Genomic DNA, 23,880 nt, shown 5'->3' with positions numbered 1-23,880 from the left:
GTACTTTATGCTTTTAACAATCAATGCACTTTATGCTTTTAACAATCAATGCACTTTATGCTTTTAACAATCAATGTACTTTATGCTTTTAATAATCAATGTACTTTATGCCTTTAACAATCAATGTACTTTATGCTTTTAACAATCAATGCACTTTATGCTTTTAACAATCAATGTACTTTATGCTTTTAACAATCAATGTACTTTATGCTTTTAACAATCAATGCACTTTATGCCTTTAACAATCAATGCACTTTATGCTTTTAACAATCAATGTACTTTATGCTTTTAACAATCAATGCACTTTATGCTTTTAACAATCAATGCACTTTATGCTTTTAACAATCAATGTACTTTATGCTTTTAACAATCAATGTAATTTATGCCTTTAACAATCAATGTACTTTATGCTGTTAACAATGAATGTACTTTATGCTTTTAACAATCAATGCACTTTATACTTTTAACAATCAATGCACTTTATGCTTTTAACAATCAATGCACTTTATGCTTTTAACAATCAATGCACTTGATGCTTTTAACAATCAATGTACTTTATGCTTTTAACAATGCACTTTATGCTTTTCACAATCAATATGCACTTTATGCTTTTAACAATCAATGCACTTTATGCTTTTAGCAATCAATGCACTTTATACTTTTAACAATCAATGCACTTTATGCTTTCAACAATCAATACACTTTATGCTTTTAACAATTAATGCACTTTATGCTTTTCACAATCAATATGCACTTTATGCTTTTAACAATCAATGCACTTTATGCTTTTAACAATCAATGCACTTTATGCTTTTAGCAATCAATGCACTTTATACTTTTAACAATCAATGCACTTTATGCTTTTAACAATCAATACACTTTATGCTTTTAACAATCAATGCACTTTATGCTTTTAACAATCAATGCACTTTATGCTTTTAACAATCAATGCACTTTATGCTTTTAACAATCAATGCACTTTATGTTTTTAACAATCAATGCACTTATGTTTTTAACAATCAAAAGCAACCTGTTAATAATAAATCTTAATCTACTAACTGTTTAACTGTACCTTCAAAGTATACTGGCTGTTGAGCTTTCTGGTTAGCAAGTTTGAGGAAACCTTTCAGCTTGACAATTTTTGCAGCCAGAGTGGAAGAATCAAGTTTCTCAAGCTCCTGATCTGGTTCCTCCATAATGTGACCAGATGAGTGTGCTGCTTGTGCAAGTGCCGTGTTCTCCAGGTCCAACTGGATTACACGCTCCTTCAGTCTCACGATGGTCTGTTGGTCCTGGTAACGCATGCGCTCATAGTTTCCAACTACCTCTGACAGCTCTGAGAGTTTGGCTTCTAATTCTGACACTCTCTCCTCACTCTGTAGAGAGAAGTCCTTTATCATGTTTTCTACATCACTGGCCTTGTTTTGCTCTGTCTGGACCTGAAGCCTATGCTGAGCCTGTCAGAAAGACAGCATAATAATTAACTATACTCTCTCCCTCCTTCTGTTCATCACTTAAAAGTTAAAGGGAGGAAATACATATTACTAGGAACTGTACAGCATTAATTGTCTCCCTCGTCATACAGGTCACAGTGAAAGCTGCCGTTGGAAAGTGTTTTTAGTACATACATTTAAGACAGCCATGCAAAATTCATCCCATTGCTAATTCACAGCTGTCACAAGCAAGCATATACAAAATAGACCTGTCACGAGCAAGTATATACAAAATAAACCAATCTTTAATTCAAATCCAATCTATGTTTCACATGTCAACTGAAAGCAAGAAGCAAGTGGTTTGATCATTCCAAGACTTCTTCATACAGAAATACACTCTTACTTTTTTTCTAACATGATACATCTTACTTAACTGCAAATCTTTTTGAAACATTATTTGGGTTTTGCTTGTCCAGCTATTATAGACACAAATACTTTATATAACAGGTCAATCTACCATTACAACTGATGAAAAGAGATGCTTAGTAATCAATAAACAAGGTGAACAAAGTCATTCAAATACTTTTAGTTCAGCTATTTCTCTCTGCAGCTCAAGGACATGTGGTGACAGCTGAGTGGCTTTTTCCTCCAGATCTGTGACCTTTTTATTGGCAACTTGAAGATCATGCTTCAGTGACTCAATCTGTGTCTTGTACTGCCGACACTTGTCCATTGCCAACCCCTCCTTCTCCTTCATCTGGAACTGAGCTTCATCATACTGAACACAGAAAATTGTGGATTGCATGTCATAAACTGAAGTCAATATGGACAAAGCTATTACAAGTACAACTGCTGTGGTGACCTGATTTACTTTAACTTTATTTTAGTACTTCATAAAGGACAGTCAAGAGCTGCAACAAAAAAAAAAACATTCCCAAAGTAATTCAAAGATATTTTTTGTTTTTAGACAAACAAAAATAAGAAATAAAGGGAAATATAGCGTTTCATTTTCAATGCTTAACAATAAGTGAGAATCGTAACCTATTATAAGGAGTATGTACAGTGTGAAAAGACCCTCAATATATGTTAAATATAGCTTTACACTGAAAATGTAAACTTTACCTTACCTTGCAATCATCATAATTAAATTAAAAACCAAATGTGACCTTTATATCATACTGATATATATTTAATAGTGACTGATATATATGTAACAAAAAAAAGTCAGTGCATACAGAAATAAATTAAACCAAGCCACAAGACTGAAAATTTCAGCATTCTCCATAGTACAGTAGAGCTGAAACAAATAACTAAAAATTTAAATTAGAAAAGATGATTTTAATACAAAACTGGTATTTGAAAATTTGTATAATTATATTGTGACCTTCAGGGCATTTTGCCAAAGAACATGGTAAAATGTAAACTAGGCAATGATGAATTACTTTTCAAGTGAACAATTGAGCCATTGTAAAAAATGTCCGAGGTCACATTTTTGTCCAAGTTTGGTATTAATCTAGGTTTTCTGAATGGGATCAAATTATTCCAACAGAATAAAGCCAATAATGCTAACCTAAATATTCTGCAGAAAAATTTATGAACAAATATAAAATTGGAAATACTTTGAGCTATGCAGGGTCCCCCTAAATGACCTAGCAAAACCAGCCAACACTTACACAAAATTACATTTGTATTGTTTTGGAATGTACTGTGCTTTTTGCATGCAAAAAATAATCCATTAACAGGCAGATCTTCACTATGTAACCTTGAAAATCAGGTCAGGGTCACCCAAACCTAATCCAGTCTTGACGATTGCTCAAGGCATCTAAATACTGTACAATAAAGATCTTGCTTACAAGGTGATACTCATATTAAACTCAAACTACAAATTAGAAAACTGGGTCAAGATCAACAGAGACTTAAAAGGTTTGAAATCCACACAAGCACTAATGTATGTACTAAATCTAGTCCCAATTCATTCAACAGGTCTAAAATCTTGTTCTTACTATCTCAGTGTAATGGACAGAAGCAGACTACAAGAACCAATAAGTCTCCTATGTGAGCAATACTGAATGGAGAAGAGACTATAACTACATCTTTAACCAAGCAAAAACAACTAAGTTCACTCAATTGCTAAATGAAACTTCATTAAGGTAAACTTAAAGTGTTTCTTAGTTTCCTGTCCAGCAGCTTCTGCTGATCCCAAACCATAGCCATGCTGTCTGTCCACTCTGCTCATGTAGATCCCAAACCATTACTATGTGGTCTGTCAGCTCTGCACAATGCAGATGCCAAACTATTACTATGTGGTCTGTCAGCTCTGCATAATGCAGATGCCAAACCATTACTATGTGGACTGTGGGATCTGCACATGCAGATGCCAAACCATTACTATGTGGTCTGTTAGCTCTGCACAATACAGATGCCAAACCATTATTAAGTGGTCTGTCAGCTCTGCATAATGCAGATGCCAAACCATTACTATGTGGTATGTGGGATCTGCACAATGCAGATGCCAAACCATTACTATGTGGCATGTGGGATCTGCACAATGCAGATGCCAAACCATTACTATGTGGTCTGTCAGCTCTGCATCATGCAAATGCCAAACCATTACTATGTGGTCTGTAAGCTCTGCACATGCTAATTTTCAAATCTTACTGATAATCCAATCTCAGTATTCATGTGGTATAGACTGAATAAAATGATGACAGACCTGATGCTCAAACCGTTCCTTGGTCTCACGTTCACTGGCCAGCAGTTTCTGAAGTTCCCGCAGCATCAGTGCATGATCAGTCTGCTCCTTTTCACGTTCATGCTGCTGCAGACGGATCTTTGACTTCATCTGTAGGTTAAAATTGTCAATGCTGTAGTAATAAATGGGGTAAATTTGGAATTTTCAGGTTAAAATTGACAATTCCGATGTACTAAATGGGGTAAATTTGGAATTTTCAGGTTAAAATTGTCAATGCTGAAGTACTAAATGGGGTAAATTTGGAATTTTCAGGTCAAAATTGTCAATGCTGTAGTACTAAATGGGGTAAATTTGGAATTTTCGGGTCAAAATTGTCAATGCTGTAGTACTATATGGGGTAAATTTGGAATTTTCAGGTTAACAATGCTGTAGTACTAAATGGGGTAAATTTGGAATTTTCAGGTTAAAATTGTCAATGCTGTAGTACTAAATGGAGTAAATTTGGAATTTTCAGGTTAAAATTGTCAATGCTGTAGCACTAAATGGAGTAAATTAGGAATTTTCAGGCTAAAACTGTATATGCTGTTACTGTAGTAATAAAAGGGGTAAATTTGAAATTTTCAGGTTAAAATTGTCAATGCTGTAGTACTAAATGGGGTAAATTTGGAATTTTCTGGTTAAAATTGCTAATGCTGTTGTACTAAATGGGGTAAATTTGGAATTTTCAGGTTAAAATTGTCAATGCTGTAGCACTAAATGGAGTAAATTAGGAATTTTCAGGCTAAAACTGTATATGCTGTTACTGTAGTAATAAAAGGGGTAAATTTGAAATTTTCAGGTTAAAATTGTCAATGCTGTAGTACTAAATGGGGTAAATTTGGAATTTTCTGGTTAAAATTGCTAATGCTGTTGTACTAAATGGGGTAAATTTGGAATTTTCAGGTTACAATTATCAATGCTGTAGTACTAGATGGGGTAAATTTGGAATTTTCAGGTTAAAATTGCTAATGCTGTTGTACTAAATGGGGTAAATTTGGAATTTTCAGAATGGAAAAGAAACATGACTAAATGCACAACATAAGGAAAGCTATAAGGAAGTCATGTAAGCATAATAATAATAATAATAATGAGAACTTTGTATAGCACCTAATCTTTAGAAACATTAGACAACACCTATAAGATAAAAAACATACATAATGATATGATTACAAAAACAAACACCATGTAATTAGAAAACATAAAAATATGCTGAGAATATTTAAGGTAGGAAACATTATTAGGTCTTTAGGTTTGTTCTTGCAGTCGAAATAAGTTAGTTTTGAGAGCACTCATGAATGAGATCTTTGTGTCTGATTTCAGTGGACAATTCATTCCACGTTGTTGGGCCCTGGTATGCAAAAGAACGCTGACCATATCACCGTACAACTGGTGAGGCACTGGATGATGATCTATGACACTTGAGAGTGGCTGAGTGTACAGAATGAAGAGAACAGGTCCAGGAACAGACCCCTGTGGAACACCACAATATAGATCAACTGGGCTGGAGTGTATTCCATTTGCAGACACAATAAAGTAAGCTAATTGTTGTAAAGAAGCTACTGGGCAATATTGTAAAATAAAGTATGGCAAAATTCTTTTACTTTCCAATAAAATAACTGAAAAAACAATTTGTTTTCATTTTTCTTTTTCTTTCTCAAATTTTGCTAATAAGTAAAAAAAAAGAGCAAAACTTCTGTTAATTTCTTTCTTATCTGAATATCCTCTTAACTGGAAATTTTCAGGTCAAAAATGAAGAAGAAACAAAATTATTACATTTTCTTGGACTGGGAATGAAGTCCATTTTCAGTCCCCCAAAAAGCAGAGTAAAATTAATGCAAGCTGCCAAACAGTAGTATAATTTATAGTTGAGAAGAATCCTACACTGTGAAAAACAATGCTCATTCTAGATGAAAGTGCTGCATAATAATTGAATCCTACCACCTAGCTAGAAACTTGACTATAGAGTTTTGTATAACACTAACAACAGGGCCAGCAATGTAATGTTAGTATTCTGTATCATGAAAATCCTTATTTCAAGAAATGGAATACAGTAAGAAATGTGCTTACATGATTTCCAGTTTTAACCTGATAACTAAAGTCCTCAACTGTTTTTCATGAACAGCAGCCATGAGTACCAAAATCTCTTTCCTTTTACAGCAAATTTTTATATATGGCATCAATAATATTAACACATGCAAATCAAGGCAAATATAAAACTACTGGTGGAACAAAACAAACCACTGTACAATCCATCCAAAGCATATGTGCTGCAGACCTGCCAACCCTTACGAGACCGTCTCAGGCAGTTGATTTTATTCTATAAGTTTGACCAGTTTTCAGTAAGGTGTAAAAAAAATATCATAAACTGCTATTGCAAAACTGGAATATGTATTTAAAAGTTCATTATTTGAAACATGCACCAATGGTAAACATGATGTTCAACTGAAATTCTTTTAAAGTGCATGTAAACTTTATTTACACTAGTAAAGTTGCACAAACTTAAGTTCCAAACCCTAGCAACTCAATGGCTTGTTGCTATTTCTCAACTTGACTTAAGTTTTGGATTTTTTTTTCCATTTCACATGAAGACAATCATATCTCCTGCCATGGACATAATGAAATTGACACGTGATGTCCAATAAAATGTAACTGTGTCCCTTCCAGCTATTATTCACAAGAATCTGAATATTCTTTTTATTCTTCTGTGCTGATTACATGTTAACACTTTTTAAGAGGCTTAATTTCCGTTTCGTCTACAATTAGCATTGCATGCTGGACGCCATTTTAAAAAAATTATATAATCAAGTTTGATCATGCAGATGCTTCACAAGAAAAAATATATGCAGTTTAAAGTGTCTGAGGTACTAGTGGAAAGTTAGTCTGGTTCCCTGACTAATTCCACTAATTCTAATATGAAACCCAGATCCAAATCAAACATGGATTAACCAATTATCTGGATTTTCTGGCAACAATCATTTTTTCATAGGTTCTGCTATTATTCCATAAGTCTGTATTTTAAGGTTAATTTTTGTAAGACTTAAGGTAAAATCGTAAGGGTTGGCAGGTACATTGTTGTAAGGATTTTGTCAAAATGAACCAAATGATGATGAAAAAGATGACGTAATGATTCTAATTCTAAATGCTATTCGCCAGTGAAAAAATAATACAAGCAAATAATGGAACACACGAAAAAGTACTAAAATAATTACAACTTCTGTATATACTTACAAGTCTGGTCAAACTGCAAACAATATAGACTCTGATCTGACATTGCACAATATTTGCCTGCACTTCAGGGTTTATGTTGTTTGCTCTACTGAACACTCCTAACACACTGCATAGAACCAGATCTGCCAGCCCATTATGCAAGGACAGATCTGGGTCTATACAGTCTCCAATTGGATCATACTTTTATTCAAGTATATGTGGAGCTGCCATAAATGCTTTGTAATGATCAGAAGATTAAACTGTACATTTTGTTCATAGAAACCCTGATGCTAATGATGGTTGACGCTGGATATTGTTCCTGGACACTATTAACGGGAAATGTACACCTATGTTTTCACGGTAATTTTCTGATATTTACTTCACATGATGGTGACTGTTTGAAAAAAAATTAATAATAAATTAATATAGTTTTCAAAATGAGTGTATTGGTTACCTCTTGTATCTGACCCTGTAAATCCTTCTCCTGAGTGAGCAGCTTCTGGTTCACCTCTTCCAATTTACTTCGAAACTCCTCATTTTCTTGCTGTTGATACAAGTTTTAAAAAGTAAATTAGATCACATTTAAAACTGACTAGCTTTGGTATTTTCTCATGCTGGCAGTTCACTTGATTAGAGCTCTATCAAACCAGGCTGATATAATAAAGCATTTAAATGACTCTGTGAACTTCTTATTCTTGGTACACTGAGTATATGCTATTAAAAAAAAGATGTTGAGTAAAACATTCTCAAGATCCACTGAAGGAACCATGAAGCAGTCACCCAATATGACCATTCAGAATTGTATATCATTTTCACATGACCCTTAAAGCAATGCATTCCATGGGTACCATGTTTGTTTTAATGGAACAGCCCTGATATAAAAGATTTTTTTTTGTTGCTATTTTTTGTGCTAAAACCAAACCATTTTATACAGCTTAAAAAGCAATGTCATTTTTTTACTGCACCATTGGCATTTTTATTGTGCTCAAAGCCATAAGGTTATAGCTTGGAAAAAACATTGTAACCTTCATTGGTATCTAGAGCAGAAGGGTGTAGCTTGGAAAAAACAATGAGACCTTTATTGTTATCTAGTGCAGAAGGGTGTAGCTTGGAAAAAAACAATGAGACCTTTATTGCTATCTGGAGCACAAGAGTGAAGCTTGAAAGAAAAGATATTGTAACCTTTATTGTTATCTAGTGCAGATCTAACCTGGAAAACAACACTGTTGTTGTTGTTGTTGTGGGGTTTAACGCCATTTTTCAGCACACGATAGGCTATACATGGCGGCCAGTATTAATGGTGGAGGAAGAACCCAGGAAAACCACGGGAAGATCCACCGACCCACGAGAAGCTACTGGCAAGCTTTCTCACATACCCACATTAGCCGAATCCTAGACTCGAACTCATGCAGACAGAGGTGAGATGGCAGTGATCCGTAATGGAGAGCAGAAAACAACACTGTAAACTTAATTGCTATCAAGGGTACAAACTAGCAGCTTAGAGAAAGCAATGCAAATTTTATTCTTATCTAGGGTAGAAGTGAGTAACTTTGAAAAAACATGAAATCTTTACTATTACTCTGGGCACAAGAATACAAATTGGAGGAAACACTCTTACCTTTATTGTTATCTAGGGCACAAGAATGCAAATAGGAGAAAACAGTCTTACAGTTATTGTTATCTAGGGCACAAAAATGCAAACTGGAGAAAACACACAAAAATGCAAATTCGAGAAAACACTCTTATCTTTATTGCTATATAGGGCACAACAATGCAAACTGGAGGAAACACTCTTACCTTTATTGTTATCTAGGGCACAAGAATGCAAATTGGAGAAAACACTCTTAACTTTATTGTTATCTAGGGCACAAGAATGTAAATTGGAGAAAACAGTCTTAATACCCTTATTGTTATCTAGGACACAAAAATGGAAATTGGAGAAAACACTCTTAACTTTATTGTTATATAGGGCACAACAATGCAAATTGGAGGAAACACTCTTAACTTTATTGTTATCAAGGGCACAAGAATACAAATTGGAGAAAACACTCTTACCTTTATTGTTATATAGGACACAACAATACAAATTGGAGAAAACACTCTTTATTGTTATCTGGGGCACAAGAATGCAAATTGGAGGAAACACTCTTAACTTTTTTGTTATGTAGGACACAAGAATACAAATTGGAGAAAACACTCTTACCTTTATTGTTATATAGTGTACAACAATGCAAATTGGAGGAAATACTCTTAGATTTATTATTATCTAAGTCAGAAGAATGCAAATTGGAGAAAACACTCTTAACTTTATTGTTATCTTGGGAACAAGAATGCAAATTAGAGAAAACACTTACTTTTATTGTTATCTAATGGACAAGAATGCAAATTGAAGAAAACACTCTTACCTTACAGCTTGGAAAAACACAGTTTAACATGTTATCTATCTGACTCAGCTGTTTAGTAAATGATAAAAATATTTCACATAGCTTTTAGGTTCTAGGTAAACATACGACAGAACATTCAGAAATAAGGCCATATCTCCTGCTGACAAAAACAAAATGATGTTACCTTTCCTTTACTAATACCATATATATGTCTCAGATAGCTTCTCATACGAGTTTATGCAATTTCATTCCAATCTACAGGTCAGGAAAGAAATCTTGTCCAATTTCTGAATATTTATCATTTTGTGTGTGTAGAGTGATGGTCTGGCCCTTCAAATTCAGCCTAGAATCAAAGCACTGCTGTAAAATGTGAACTTGACTACAAAGTAAGAAATATTTTTGTGCAGGCAGGTCACAGAATGAATTGTCTTCGCTTCATAATGGTTCATCCAGAGGATGAATAAATCTTACCATGGGCTTTTTGGAAATATAAGCAAAATGAAAACACATTAATCAAAACCTTAATGCAATTTTATATAGAGTAAAAAAGCCAAGTGAGCATGTATCAGAATAAATTGTTTTAGCGTCAAAATGTTTCATCCCATACATGAAGAAAATCCATCAAGGGATATAAGAAATAAAACAAATTACAACTTTAACTAAAATTTCTATGACTGTGACATTGACCCCAAGGTCACAGGGGTGGGCAAGTGCAATGTAAGATGATGCGTCTAAGTTTCCTAATGATTCATGCAGAGTATGATGACAATTTATCAATGAACTTAGGAAATGAAAGCAAATGAAAAACTTAAACCAAAACATTCACACACAAAAATCGATCACTGAAAACTTGACAAAAAATTAAAAGAGGCAATTGAACACACATAATGAATTGTCTTAGCTTTACAATGATACATGCCAAGTATGATGAGACTACATCATGTGTTTTAGTCAATATCAGCTAATTAATAACTTTAACCAAAATCCTTAACAAAATGTTGCCATTGCTATTGTTGCTGTTGGTGGAAAGTGAGTGATATGTCTTGTGTTCCTACTAAATGCAAGCTTGACAAAAACTGTCACCTATTTACCATAAGTCTCTTTTTATCAGCTAGAAGACTGCTCTCTAACTTGGATTTCTCCTCTGTCACAGTCAGCAAGGAGCTTGACAGTGTCTTGACCTGCTCCTGCAAAGACTCCAACTCTGAAGCTGCCTGATATTTATCCTGTTGCAGAGAAAGAGAGACACAAACTGAAGACAATATTTGCATCCAGTCTGACAGTGCAATCAACCTGAAATCAATTAAATGTTTCAGATATTGACAAAACTGCCCTGTTTCACTACAATTTGCTCAGCGAGGCAGGAAATGGATAAACTTTATGGAATTATGGAAACAACAGATGTTTAAACAAACCTACAAAATGATGAGAAAAAAATATGAAAGGAATATTTAGGTCTAAGAGACAAAATTCTTACCATATTCCATCAGAACATATTGAATCGTTCTTGAGTTATGCTGGTTTCTGGCAACATTCCAAGTTTTCATGTGAATATAAGAATTTACTCAGAACAGGTATAACTGTTCAAAAAGGTGTAGATGAGACAACATTTTTAAGGCATATTTAAGTCAATGTATATATCAAAACTACATCAAACAATACTGAATGGTAAATGTCTGCTGTAGCGCAGATTTAAAATTGATGGCAACAACTCAGCCAAAAGAGACCATGAAAAGACAAAGCCTTTAAAACCACATCTTGTAATGGGTAATTCACCTACTTAATAGCACCCGAATTATGTGGAATGTAAATTGATGGACAGATGCAAAAAAAGCTAGATACATGGGAAAAGAGATTTTAAAAGTCTTGATGTGGGGTCACAATTAAACAATGAGATGGAAATTTGCATCTCAATGTGGAGCATAATTTTTAAAAACAACACAGTAATTTGCATGTCGATTTGGAGCCATAATTTCTAAAAACAACACGGTAATTTGCATGTCAATTTGGAGCCATAATTTCTAAAAACAACATGGTAATTTGCATGTTGATTTGGAGCCATAATTTCTAAAAACAACACGGTAATTTGCATGTTGATTTGGAGCCATAATGTTTTTTAAAAACACAGTAATTGAAATCTTGATGGGGAGCAATAATTTTTTAACAAAACACATGGTAATTTGCATTTTCATAGGTTGTAATTTATCATGAGACAAATTCATCCCACACAGGTCTATCTGAACAGGTACCATAGATTAAATTGTACTGAACAAGATACTATCACTGATTCAAACCAATTAAAAACAACAGTATAAGTTGAACTAAGATATGACATACAGCACCCTTTATTTAATTCAATGGTACATTAATATTCAAAGTATTGTGCCCAAGTGCAGAAGACAGTTGACAACAAAAAAAATGCTAACACAAAGACTTTTATGTAGCTCCAGGGAATCAACTTACACAAAGAATGCAGTGAGTCACAGATTAGTAATAAAAAGCAGCAGTCAGAACTATATATGTATAAAAAAAAAACTTGAAAACAACACATGGTTCTAACAACCCTGGATAGGTTTCAGAAAGCATCAAAGTTTTAAAGGAGCATTTTTCTTTCTACAGCCTTGAATGCTATTCCATCTGGTAACTACAGCTGTTGTGTATTTTTTTTATCCACCCAATTTTATCACATTTTATTTATTTGTGAACATTTTCTACAAGTATGTACTAAACCAACAAAATTCTCAATTTAAAAAGTATATTTCATTCAGTTGAAAGGTTTCATATATCCCCAAATGCATTCAATTAATGAGTTTTTCAAAAACTTTCAAGGACGTATCAAGGACAAAACGAGCTGAAGACAACCCATTAAAGTCAAGTATATTTCAAAGTTTTATAAACCATATAAAATATATCTCATTTTTTAACTTTTCTGGTGATATTTCACAGGTTCATTTTGATGTCAGTCATATTTTCAAGAGTTCATATTTTTCAGGGCGTTTTGGCATCATGGGCTTTAGAGTTGGCTCCTATCCCCATCTTGACAACAGCAGCATATTTTTACATTGCTATCAATATTTAGGAAGTAAATGATCCACAGATTGTATTCAAATTTCAAAACAAACTTTTGATTGGTAACATTTTAAATCGCCTATTTATAGTTTTCCCTTTGGATGTTTCATTATTTATTATTTACAAGAATGGTTAAATTACATGTTTTGTCAGTGTTTGCATGTGGTTGCTATACAACTGGCACCAATATACAAGGCATATATGCCCCTTATAAATGGAGCATATTATTTTGAAATACTTTCCAATTTATTCATTTTTGGCAGTAGGAAACTGGTTTCTGATTGTCAAGATTGTGTGTGAGTATACATATATATATATATATATATATATATATATATATATATATATATATAGTAAGAAACTGACAAAAAACAGTGCCAAACTATTTTTTGTAACCAGACTAAGCTTCAGTCATAATGTGTATTGTTTACTTGTCAAGTTAACTAGGTATAAAAGATAAATGCTTGTTCATTCTAAATTTTTAAAAAAAAGATGTACTGTAGATCACACTGTTCTTTTTAAAGCAAACTAGATACAACTATCTATCTCCTTCTCTCTACTCACGATCATCACAAGATCAAATACGTGCCTAAAATTGTTCTTCTACCCCTTCATTGCACAATCCAACATCTTTACCTCTTTCTTTCACTACCTGGCTAAAACCATTATAAAAGACAATATACTAATACATTTGTATTAAAGAAATTTAAGACAATAATATTGTTTAGCAACTGACGTGTCCAATATTTATGGCTGGGACTTCTAGAAATCATACACAGGTGGTCTTTAAATTCTGGATTTAGGAAATTATACAAATCCTAAATACTAGTGTGAGAACAATAATAGGCCTAAGTGAGTTCTCAAAATTCACTGCTGTTTTTAAAAATACTGATCTCATTTATTTGTTTTGTAAATAGTGCATTAATATAAATAGAATAATGAATGCCATCTAGTGACCAAAGTATATAATGTATATACTTGCTTATATTAAGTCCGATTGTAAATAGCACACACCCAGATGTTGTCCCATAATGTGCTGGCAAATCTTGGTTTCTGCAGTAATTAAGCAGTAATCAGTTGAATAAACATAAACTCTGATCTGCATTTGCATTATGCATTGGTAAATCAGGGTCTATGTTGTTTGCAGTAAAAACAAACACTGATTTGCCTGTGCATTATGCAATGGTAAATAGGGTCAATGTTGTTGGCAGTTGGAGTCAACTTATAAGTTACTATAGATGTACTTTTTGTGAGATGTTGAAAATTTGTCACATATAGGTGTCATAGTAAATTTTGCTGAAACTGAATACAATACCTGTGGCTGGGTAAGCGGGTCTGATTTCTTATTCTGAGCTATCCCAACATCTGATTCCGTCTCGCTAGGGGAGTCTTCCCAGGTGACTCTCTTTTTGGGTTTCTTCTGAGCCAATGATAGTATCTTCATACTGGACTCAAGGGCCTCTTTCTCTTTCACCACACCCTTGTAGGCCTGCACAAGATCTACAAGTACCGGAAACAGATTCCGAATAATAATAATATTAAATCACCAATTTTAAGCAAGCATACAATTTTAATTCCTTTGGTGAGAAAAGTACAGCTGCTAAAGTATGTGATTCTTAACTGATATGATTATAAACTCTGAATCAGTTACTCATGAAATTTTATGTAGTTAAGATGTTGTATGCAGTGTATTTACATTAATTTATAGCACTAAAATAGTATAATTAATTCTCTATGCCTTAGTTCAAATTAAAAATAAATCAACAGAAAATAACAATCTTAATTGTCCTATGCAATGCTTAATCCCAGTCTACCTTCATTTGCAGCTGAAAATCCTTCCCAAATAAACAAACAAAATTATTATACTTCTCAAGCATACTGCATTATTTTGAAGTAAGCGACCTTTGTAATTTGATGTTTATCAGATTAACACTGTTGGAATTATACAGCATAAAAATACTAGATATTTAGCAAAACTTATCAATCAGAATATTTGGGGTATGTATATAAAAAAAATAATTAAATTTCAAGTAAATTATGTTCTTTGATATTTACTTGATTATACTTAAAGAGAACAATTATTACCCACAAATCCAGCCATTCCTGCTAAAATGTTTTAGCTATTAAGCTAAAAGTTACCTTCACACAGAGATAGCAGTTAGAGAACTACCACTGATACTGGGATTATTCCAATCAATAACTCAGTTACTACTGGAGTGGAATGCATTCTCTCTATGTAGATGTAAGTGTGGGGAGGCTGAGAGGGTTTTGTGCATTGTGATTTGGCAAGTATTATATAAAAAAACATATCTGACCAATCATAATACCTAAGAGAATAGATAAGAGGTGGAGGGAGTTACATCCTCTTATCCTAGAGCTACCAGTTCTGATCCCAAATGTATGTGAGTGCATGCGATTAGGATTTTTAACATACCATTAACAATTTTTCAGTCATATCACTATGATGTCTGCAGTGTGGCAGTTTATAATGAAGTCTAGCACTGGGGCATCATGCCGCAGACATGTAGCATGATGTCCCACCTAGTCACGTTATCCTGACACCAGGCCAACCAGTCATAACACTAACCTCTTAATGCTGAGTGCCAAGCGAGGCAGCTGATAGTACCATTTTTTGTAAGCCTTTGGCATGACTTGGCCAGCGTTCGAACTCAAGAATTCCCACTTCAGAGGTGTATGCTCTAATTACTAGGCCACCAGAGTGGTCCCCAATGTATGTCAGGCAACTTCTAAATATATAATGTTGGAAGAGCAGTTCCTGAGTTGCCTGCCTCTGAACTTCTTCTATTCTTCCTCCAAAAGCAATGAAAAATCAAACAGGGTTGTCCATAAAGCTAGGGTATGATGAGGTTTGAGCAGCATGGACCACAGGCATACATCGCATCATTTCATAGTCTAAGTTGGCAGAAGCCGCCGAGGCAATGGCCATAGTATAGTGAGCTTCTGTTAAGGACTCTAGAAATCCTGGCTGTCAGCCCCCAAGCATGGTTACTTGGTTACTGTTGGATTTTTCCACGAGTCAGAAGATTGCCAAAGAGGCCAAACCTAACATTGAGGACGTTGTGGTGATGTTCCAAACTAGCTTGGATGTGGCATGGAGCACATTCTTGTCCATTTTATAGTACAATGGAGCCAACATGTGGACAGCTGTTAAATTCTTGTTAAGAGCTGGGAGATCCATAATGATGGCACTGAAGTGAGTATTATATCAGTGAGAGGAGAATGTGACTGGGATGTGGCTTTCTGAGTTGTTGTTGTGATTTGGATTTTTAACGTAACTTTTAACAATTTTTCAGCCATATCGCTAAGATGTCTGCAATGTGGCAGTTTATAGTGATGTCTAGCACTGGGGCATCATGCCGCAGGCATGTAGTATGATGTCCCACCCAGTCACATTATCTTGACACCAGGCCGACCAGTCATAACACTAACCTCTTAATGATGAGCACCAAGCGAGGCAGCTGTTAGTATCATTTTTGTAAGTCTATGGTATGACTCGCCCGGGTTTCAAACCCATGACCTTCTGCATCCAAGGCGTATGCTCTAACCACTAGGCCACTGGAGCGGTTGTGGTTTTCTGAGAGAAAAGCCTTAGAATCACCCAGGTCACCAATCCTACCTGAAAGCCAGTCAATGATCTTTTCAGTCTTTGCTAACTGGGAAGGAGCTGGAAAGACAATGTCCTTTCTCCTCACCAAAATCTACCAATGCCTTGACTTTATATTCTTAGGTAGCCATAGGGGATGTACACCATTCCATAATGGCCAACACCTGAAAGATGTCCTAGATTGCAGATCGAAAGCTTAATTCAATCTGCTTATGTTGGATTTGAATATGGTTGATTTGCTGGCACTTGGTCACATCCACTGTGTTTTGGGTCCCCTTCTGGGTCAACTAGCAGCTCTGCATAGATCATGATGTGTGGCACTCATGATGCCAGTTGGTCATCTTTGAAGAGATCACCAGCTTTCTCTTAAGTGTAGGGAGCAAACATTCTGAAGTCTGGCAATGTCATAACTGCCTTCTGATGTACTCTGTGTATGGCTGGCCTGGAAGCTGGTGGTATATAAGATGGTTAGGCTATCACCGGTACTGGCTGCTCTAAAAGGCTTGGGGCTGGTCCGACAGAATTTTCATTGACATTTCCGGTATACTAATGGTACGTTGCAGACAGTGTAACTAGATGGATGAGTTTTTCACTAAGATTCCAGTACAATCTACTTGGGTGGACTATTGCAATGAAAAGGTCCCCATGTTGGGACTGCTGGACAACAGGTGTTGGCTGGATGGCTGGTGATGGCTGGATGGCCAGTAATGTCGTGGCGGTATTAAGAATTGGATAGATTGGAACTGGTATGAACGTCATGTGACCTGCCTTAAGCCCTTCGATGATATTCCCACTAAAACAATATAAGGAAATAAAAATAATAACTTAGTAATGCTAACTCGCTAAATCACTCTTTACAATCAGAAAAATGAAAAAATGTCATGTTAGAAGCTACAGCCATGCTATGAACCAATGCATAATGTGTAGTAAGCAATTCTATCAAATATAATGGATCTATGGTCTTAAAACAGGTAATAGAAAAGAGTGAGAAGAAACAAGCTTTGTAAAATTCAACAAATAATTTATTTCCCAGGAACACAAAGTCAAAATGTAAAACAAGAAACTTACCATCACAAATAATCCTTGAATTACAGACACAGGTCCTAATGATTAAAGTTCTGAATAAAATTTAGTGGAAATCCAAATTACAAATCCAACACTGTAAGTGTAAATGTGCCTTTGGTGGGCCATGTAGTGGTAATGTGCCAACAGTCTTTTGCTGGATCACAATAATACAATCCAAAAATATATCTTTTTTTGTAATTTCACTTTAAAGTCAAGTCTCTTTAGCCAAGAATGTTACATATATACTTGTGTGTGCACATGACATAGTTATAATATACAAAAGGCAGAAAACTTTATCATGGAAAGAAAGAAGCAGAAAAGTTGGAAAATTAAAAATTCAATTGAGTATACTTCCCTTTGAAGAGAAAACTCCTCCAACTTGGTATCATGTGGAATAACTTCCAGAATCTGTGTTAGTTGGTTTGCAAGGTCTCACATTACAAAGAATGTGAGTAACATGAGTGGAAGTAGTAAGTAAAGTATTTACAGGATTTGGCACCAATCCTTCTATCATGGGGAGATAACTACCACCTTTGTAAGTAACTGGCACCAATCCTTCTATCATGGGGAGATAACTACCACCTTTGTAAGTAACTGGCACCAATCCTTCTATCATGGGGAGATAAGTACCACCTTTGTAAGTAACTGGCACCAATCCTTCTATCATGGGGAGATAACTACCACCTCTGTAAGGTGGCGCTCACCAGATAATATGTACTTTTGAGAGAGTGACGTATGTAAGGTGAAGTAGTTCGCATTTAAAACATGCACAGTGGAGAGAACATTTGCATACCTCTATGCTACATTAATGTAATGTGGATGATATTTCTTTTGGATATTGTACTTTTGGAAATTTTACATGATTTAAGCACACTGCTAACTAAAATGACTGCTCCCTTGTGTTAAAAAATCAGTCTGAATTAGTCTAAAGTACACTATACATAGCAGCTATTAAAATAGGGAAAATGAATTTTGCCAGACTAGACAATACCAGCTTCTGAAAGTGCAATGAATGAGTTACCAAATATATAAAATGTAAAAAAAGTTATCGGCTCTTTTTTATACAATTGACCTCTGAAGTTCAGGAAGTGAAAATGACCAAGTAGAGCTAGCACTTTTTTGAAAGGTGCACATTTGAAGTAAGGCCAAGCTGTATACTCTATAACCCATAGTACACCCATCAATCATACACCAAAATAAAGGGAATTAAAGGTTCTTTGCATTATACCTAAGATATACAAGGTCTTTTTTAAATAGCCAGTATAACCAGTGAGGAAAGCCAGGGACATTCTTTTTCTTTAAATTCCTAACCCTATGCAAAATTCGAAACTGTATAGCGCCACCTAAGTAACTGGCACCAATCCTTCTATCATGGGGAGATAACTACCACCTTTGTAAGTAACTTGTAGCTTATCGGCTAAAATGTTTTAACTGGGAGGGTTGGATCTGCAAGGTAGCAGTAGTTCTCCAAAGGTATTATAATTAGGAAGCATATGTGAAGAAGAATCAGTAACACTCCAAATGGAGAGATGATATTACTGTCTAATTAACTAAATGTTACTTTGCTTTTTCAAGTTAAAATAAGAAGAAAAAATAAGACCAGCATCCCTCAATGGGACTGATGCTATACTCAGTGGAACTGATGCTATACTGGGTGAAAAGAATTTCCAGGAATTCAAGGAAAGACCATTTTCTTTTACCTGCTGAATGTTGAAACACAAGCAAGATTTTCATATTATCTGCAATGGTGGACATATTGGGTATCACTTGGCACAATTTTCAATTAGGACCAAGAAGACATCTTTAGAAGTCTTTTGGTGAAAATCACATGTCATTATGACCATTCACTGAGGGACAGCAGTGACAGCAAGATTTTCTGGACAGCCACAATATCTGCCATGTTGGACTTACAAATGGCACCAGTTTCATTTCAGACCAACTAGGGATTATAAGAAGTCTACTGATGAAAGCAAATGTTGATACAGCCATCCATTTGAAAGGAGAAGCGCAACAATATTTTCAATACAGCCACCATGGTGGCCATATTGGTGGTAAGTTTGAATAATCTTCATTTAAAAACAGCTTGACACCATTGTGAACATTTCTCATGAAAACCCCATGTTAAATGACTTTCTATTTAAGATCAGCAGCAATAACAAGAATTTCAAGATGGCCACCACGGGGACTATGTTGAATGTCAGAAATCTTTTGATGAAAACCCTATGCTGATTTAAGTTTCCGTTCTTTTAGTAACAATAACAAGATTTTCAAGACGGCTGCCATTGTGGACATACTGGATGTCAGATAAGCACTATTTTATATATTATTATTAATTGTAAAAAAATTCTAAAAATGATAGTGGTACATGTACAGAAAGTATGAACTGCAACAAGACTGATATGCATATGTTAATATTTTGATAATGGAAATTTCTTAAACACTTGTAATTTTTGTCCATTTACATGCTAAAAATTGGTTTGATAAAAATTATCACCTATTTTGAGGTAAAACATCCTGACCAAATTTCACAAATGTCCTGATCTGTTCAAAGCTGAGCTCTCTTTTCTGTCCCATGTATGGACAAACCATCACATAAACTCTTCTGGTTTAAAACAATAGCCTCCAAATTTGCACTATACACCTCTCCTTCAATAACTTGCACGCAATGGGATAAAAAAAACAGAGACTGTTCTATAAGTTATCGAGTGACCTTCATAACAATAAGAAATGATACCATCATCACTGGACACTGAGAAAACCGTGGGGGGGGGAGAGAATGAACTGGTCTGTTTAGTGGCTGAATACTGGTTTTAAAATCACACTGGGAGTAATTGTCAATAAAGTGCTGTTTCTTATGAAGTTATTCATTTTCTGCAAAATTTACCTTTATTTTCAATATGTCCATCTGCTGAGAGGTCATTAATATTATTCCTAATGGTTTAAATAACCTTCACATGTATGCAAAAACATTGTGTATTACATCACTGCTTTGTGTTGTTGTTAAGTAGTCTGGTTTCTTGATCTTAAGTTCCCTGCTTTGCTCTCTACTCCTGTGGAAAGCAGGGAACCAGACTAGTTATTGATTCAAAGTTACAATCAAACAAGATTCCTTTAAGAAAAAAAATTTTAAACGGAACAATTCATTCTTGAAACAGCTGTCATTGTCAAAAGTCAATTTGTTTTACTGCTCTAAAGTTAAATTATTGAAGCTATGATTTCACTGCAAATAATAGTGAAACTTCTCTGAATCTCTTAGTGCCAATTCAGGAATTACAAATTAACTGAAACTCTGAAACTAGCTTTTCATTAATGAAATGTACAGTGTGTCCCCACTATAGTGCGATCTGTTATAAAGCAAATTCGGATATAATGTGGTCATGGCGTGGCTTCCGAAATTTCATATTTATATATTTTTCTTGTGCACAAAAAAATTTGTAAAAAGTACGCAAAAAAAACTAAAAAGTTGCTTATCATTTTGGGGAAGAGATCACGTATGAATAATACAAGACGATTGTGGCCTGACTCCTGAAATTGTATATGCATTTTTCTTTTGTACAAGAAGTATTTTTTTTCTTCTTAAAAGTAAGAAGAAGAAAAAAACGCATACAAAGTTAATTCTGGGATCGCGTAGGTCTTTGCCAATGTCAAAAACTTGGATTGTTTTTCCTTATTGGCTGCAAAACATACCATGTGGCTTTTTTTATTTCTTGGCGACACTGTTGGCTGTTTAAACTTTTATATACAACCATTGGTTTGCAGAAATTCAGAGGCCCCATGAACGGAAGCTGCAAACTGGATATAAAATGCACGAAATTTATCTATTGTTACATAAACAAATTCTTTGTCCTTACTGACAAACTATCTAAACAGTGCATTGTTATATCATAATCCGCTTACCCTGACATCTAGCATGAGTTCTGTATGTTGTGAAATATCCGCTTTTTGTTGTTGACATTTCTGGTAACAGAGATCAACCAGACGAGGCATTGTCTCGTAACCTATCTTTCATCGGATTTTCAGCCGATCGCTAGTAATTAATATATTTACAAAGACTGACATTTGCATGTCGATGGTAAGTAAAATTCCTCTTCGCTTCAATCAGAATTAAATCCTTCAGAACGCTCAAGTTTGTTGACCCTTTGTTAACTTTCAGAAGCATGCGTGGAAGGTAGCATCACGTTACTACCACAAAGGTAAAAAAAAATAATACATCTTACTTATTGGTTTATTCAGTAGGCATGGAGGGACAATAACTAGAATAGTCTAAATGACAGCCAATTCCTTTTTAAAAATGTACCCAGATAACATAGTTTGCTGAAATTTCAAAGGAAACAGATTACCTTTGAAGCACCGACTGTTATAAAAATGTACTCAGCAAATGAAAAAAATACCAGTCTCAATCAGGCAATACAGATATTTGATGTTGCCACCACAATAAGAAATGGGCATTCATTTGGTTCTCCAAAGCTGTCCTTTATCGGTGACTTCAATTGCACATGCATCCTTCATCAAAGAAAGCTGACTACAATCTTTCAATAACAGCAAAGAACTTTTCTTCCAAAACAAGTCAGTACCAAACTTAAATAAAAGTGATGGAGTCTGATGGACTTTTGCATTTTCCAACGTGACTGGACACGTTAACTGTGCTGTGAAAGTTTCCTTTTTGTAGGGAAAAAGTTTATGCCAACGGTGGTGTAAAACGCAAACTAACTTTTACCGACTTGGAACATATTTAAAGTAAATTTACTTCGTCATTAGTTACGTGCTTGTGCTATGTTTTTCCACTGAATTCAGACCAATATGACCTGTTACCAAATTAATGAATATTTTAAAGCTGTGTGTGCATATTTTCGATGGCATCACTTGTATTGTGGATTCAATGTATATGATGAGGTTCGCAGGTGAGTACATGGTGTTGATACTCTATTCATACTATACATTAGACATTTATATATAAACAGGAGTCACATATATGCATCAATTCATGGTTCTCTAAATAAAGTAAACTATTATATTATGTCTTCTCTGTTTTCACTACAGGTGTATTTCTCATTTAATATGCATCAATTCAACATGGTAACTGTGCCGATGAAGCACGTATTTTACCGCCCGCATTTATTACCACCACCTCCAACAATTTCTTTGGGGGGGGGGTACATTTTCTTCAGCTAACTGACTTGGTTGCATATAACACGGTTCAGTATATAACGCGGTTGGGTTTTATGGCTCCCAACTACTGTGTTATAGCGGGGTCACACTGTATCTGTGAAACAGTTTTTTGTCATCAATTATTCATTTTGCATGGCTGTCTTGCTATCACTGATCACATTTGTGAATGAGTATGCTAATTTAAGGTAGTTTAATTATATCACGTTCTCCAAAAAAATTGTAACAGTGTTTGATTGATCACTTGAATTGAGGTGACCTGACACTAGAACAGGGCCACTAGCTCTTATGCAGGTTGGATTTGCATGCCTTTGAAATTTTCAATTAGTCCAGCCTCTTTATTTGATACAAAAGATGTAATTAACATGGCAATACAAGGAGATCAGCTTTTAATTCAATGCAACAATACAATAAACACTTAATCAAATTAGGTATCAAGACATTATCAGTACTTAGGTTCTCACAGAAACGCTCTCGGACAGAGCTGTTCGGGTAGATTGACATAATTCACCTTTGAATATAACAGGGCACATTGTGATTATGATCATTACACTTAAATTGAACTAAAAGATATAACATACATTTCACTTGATTTTTTAAAACAAAATGTATTTAATTTATATTTATTTACTGAAGTGCTGCCTCAAAGAAATTTTAAGAAAATACATGATTTCTTTTTAAAAGTTGATAACTGAATAATGTTGATTAAAATTTCCAGGTCATATCAACCATATTCGGTGATAAAATAAGCAACATATCAAGGTTTCAGTTACCAATTTTGATTGCGATTTTCATCATGTTCAGCAAATAGGGGTCAAATTTGTGGTACTTTCTAGATAAAAAAATGGGATCCACGACTGACTTCACATTCTAGGTGGGTCTGCAAGTTATCAGGGAACAAGTTATCAAGGAAGTGGTGTATTAGATTAAATGTAATTTGTTATTTCAGTTATGATGATTTTATGTTGCATACTACCTCTTAGTTTGGTCTCATATCTCTGAATTTGCTCCTTCTGCGCCTCTATCGTCTTGAGAAGCTCTGAACACTTGGCTCGGTCCATGATCACCACACAATTAAATGTCAGCGCCTTAGTGAATCTTCTGACAGGCTACATCTGATAAAACAACATTCAAAAAACGTTATAATGCATCACCTATTCTGCCATCAAACATTCATCCAATTAAGATTAGCATATTTTT

At 34.7% G+C, this 23,880-nt stretch overlaps 1 protein-coding gene across 2 annotated transcripts in view; it reads right to left on the bottom strand.

Moving 5' to 3' along the window:
* LOC149804717 (GRIP and coiled-coil domain-containing protein 1-like) overlaps positions 1 to 23,880 on the bottom strand; it is a 38,648-nt gene that overhangs the window by 10,978 nt on the left and 3,790 nt on the right. For both annotated transcript variants that reach the window (XM_089943425.1, XM_089943418.1), the window contains exons 2-8: positions 23,657 to 23,795; positions 14,140 to 14,324; positions 10,847 to 10,981; positions 7,826 to 7,915; positions 4,147 to 4,275; positions 2,017 to 2,211; positions 1,073 to 1,457 (exon numbers count right to left, since the gene is read on the bottom strand). In XM_089943425.1, the coding sequence (XP_089799551.1) occupies positions 1,073 to 1,457; positions 2,017 to 2,211; positions 4,147 to 4,275; positions 7,826 to 7,915; positions 10,847 to 10,981; positions 14,140 to 14,324; positions 23,657 to 23,741 (1,204 nt within the window). In that variant the 5' untranslated portion in view covers positions 23,742 to 23,795. The remainder of the gene's footprint in view (positions 1 to 1,072; positions 1,458 to 2,016; positions 2,212 to 4,146; positions 4,276 to 7,825; positions 7,916 to 10,846; positions 10,982 to 14,139; positions 14,325 to 23,656; positions 23,796 to 23,880) is intronic.

This window comes from Sinohyriopsis cumingii, chromosome 2, assembly GCF_028554795.1.
Source record: "Sinohyriopsis cumingii isolate HCF-2022 chromosome 2, ASM2855479v2, whole genome shotgun sequence".
Classification (NCBI taxonomy): domain Eukaryota; kingdom Metazoa; phylum Mollusca; class Bivalvia; order Unionida; family Unionidae; genus Sinohyriopsis; species Sinohyriopsis cumingii.
This window is presented reverse-complemented; position numbering and strand designations above follow the sequence as displayed.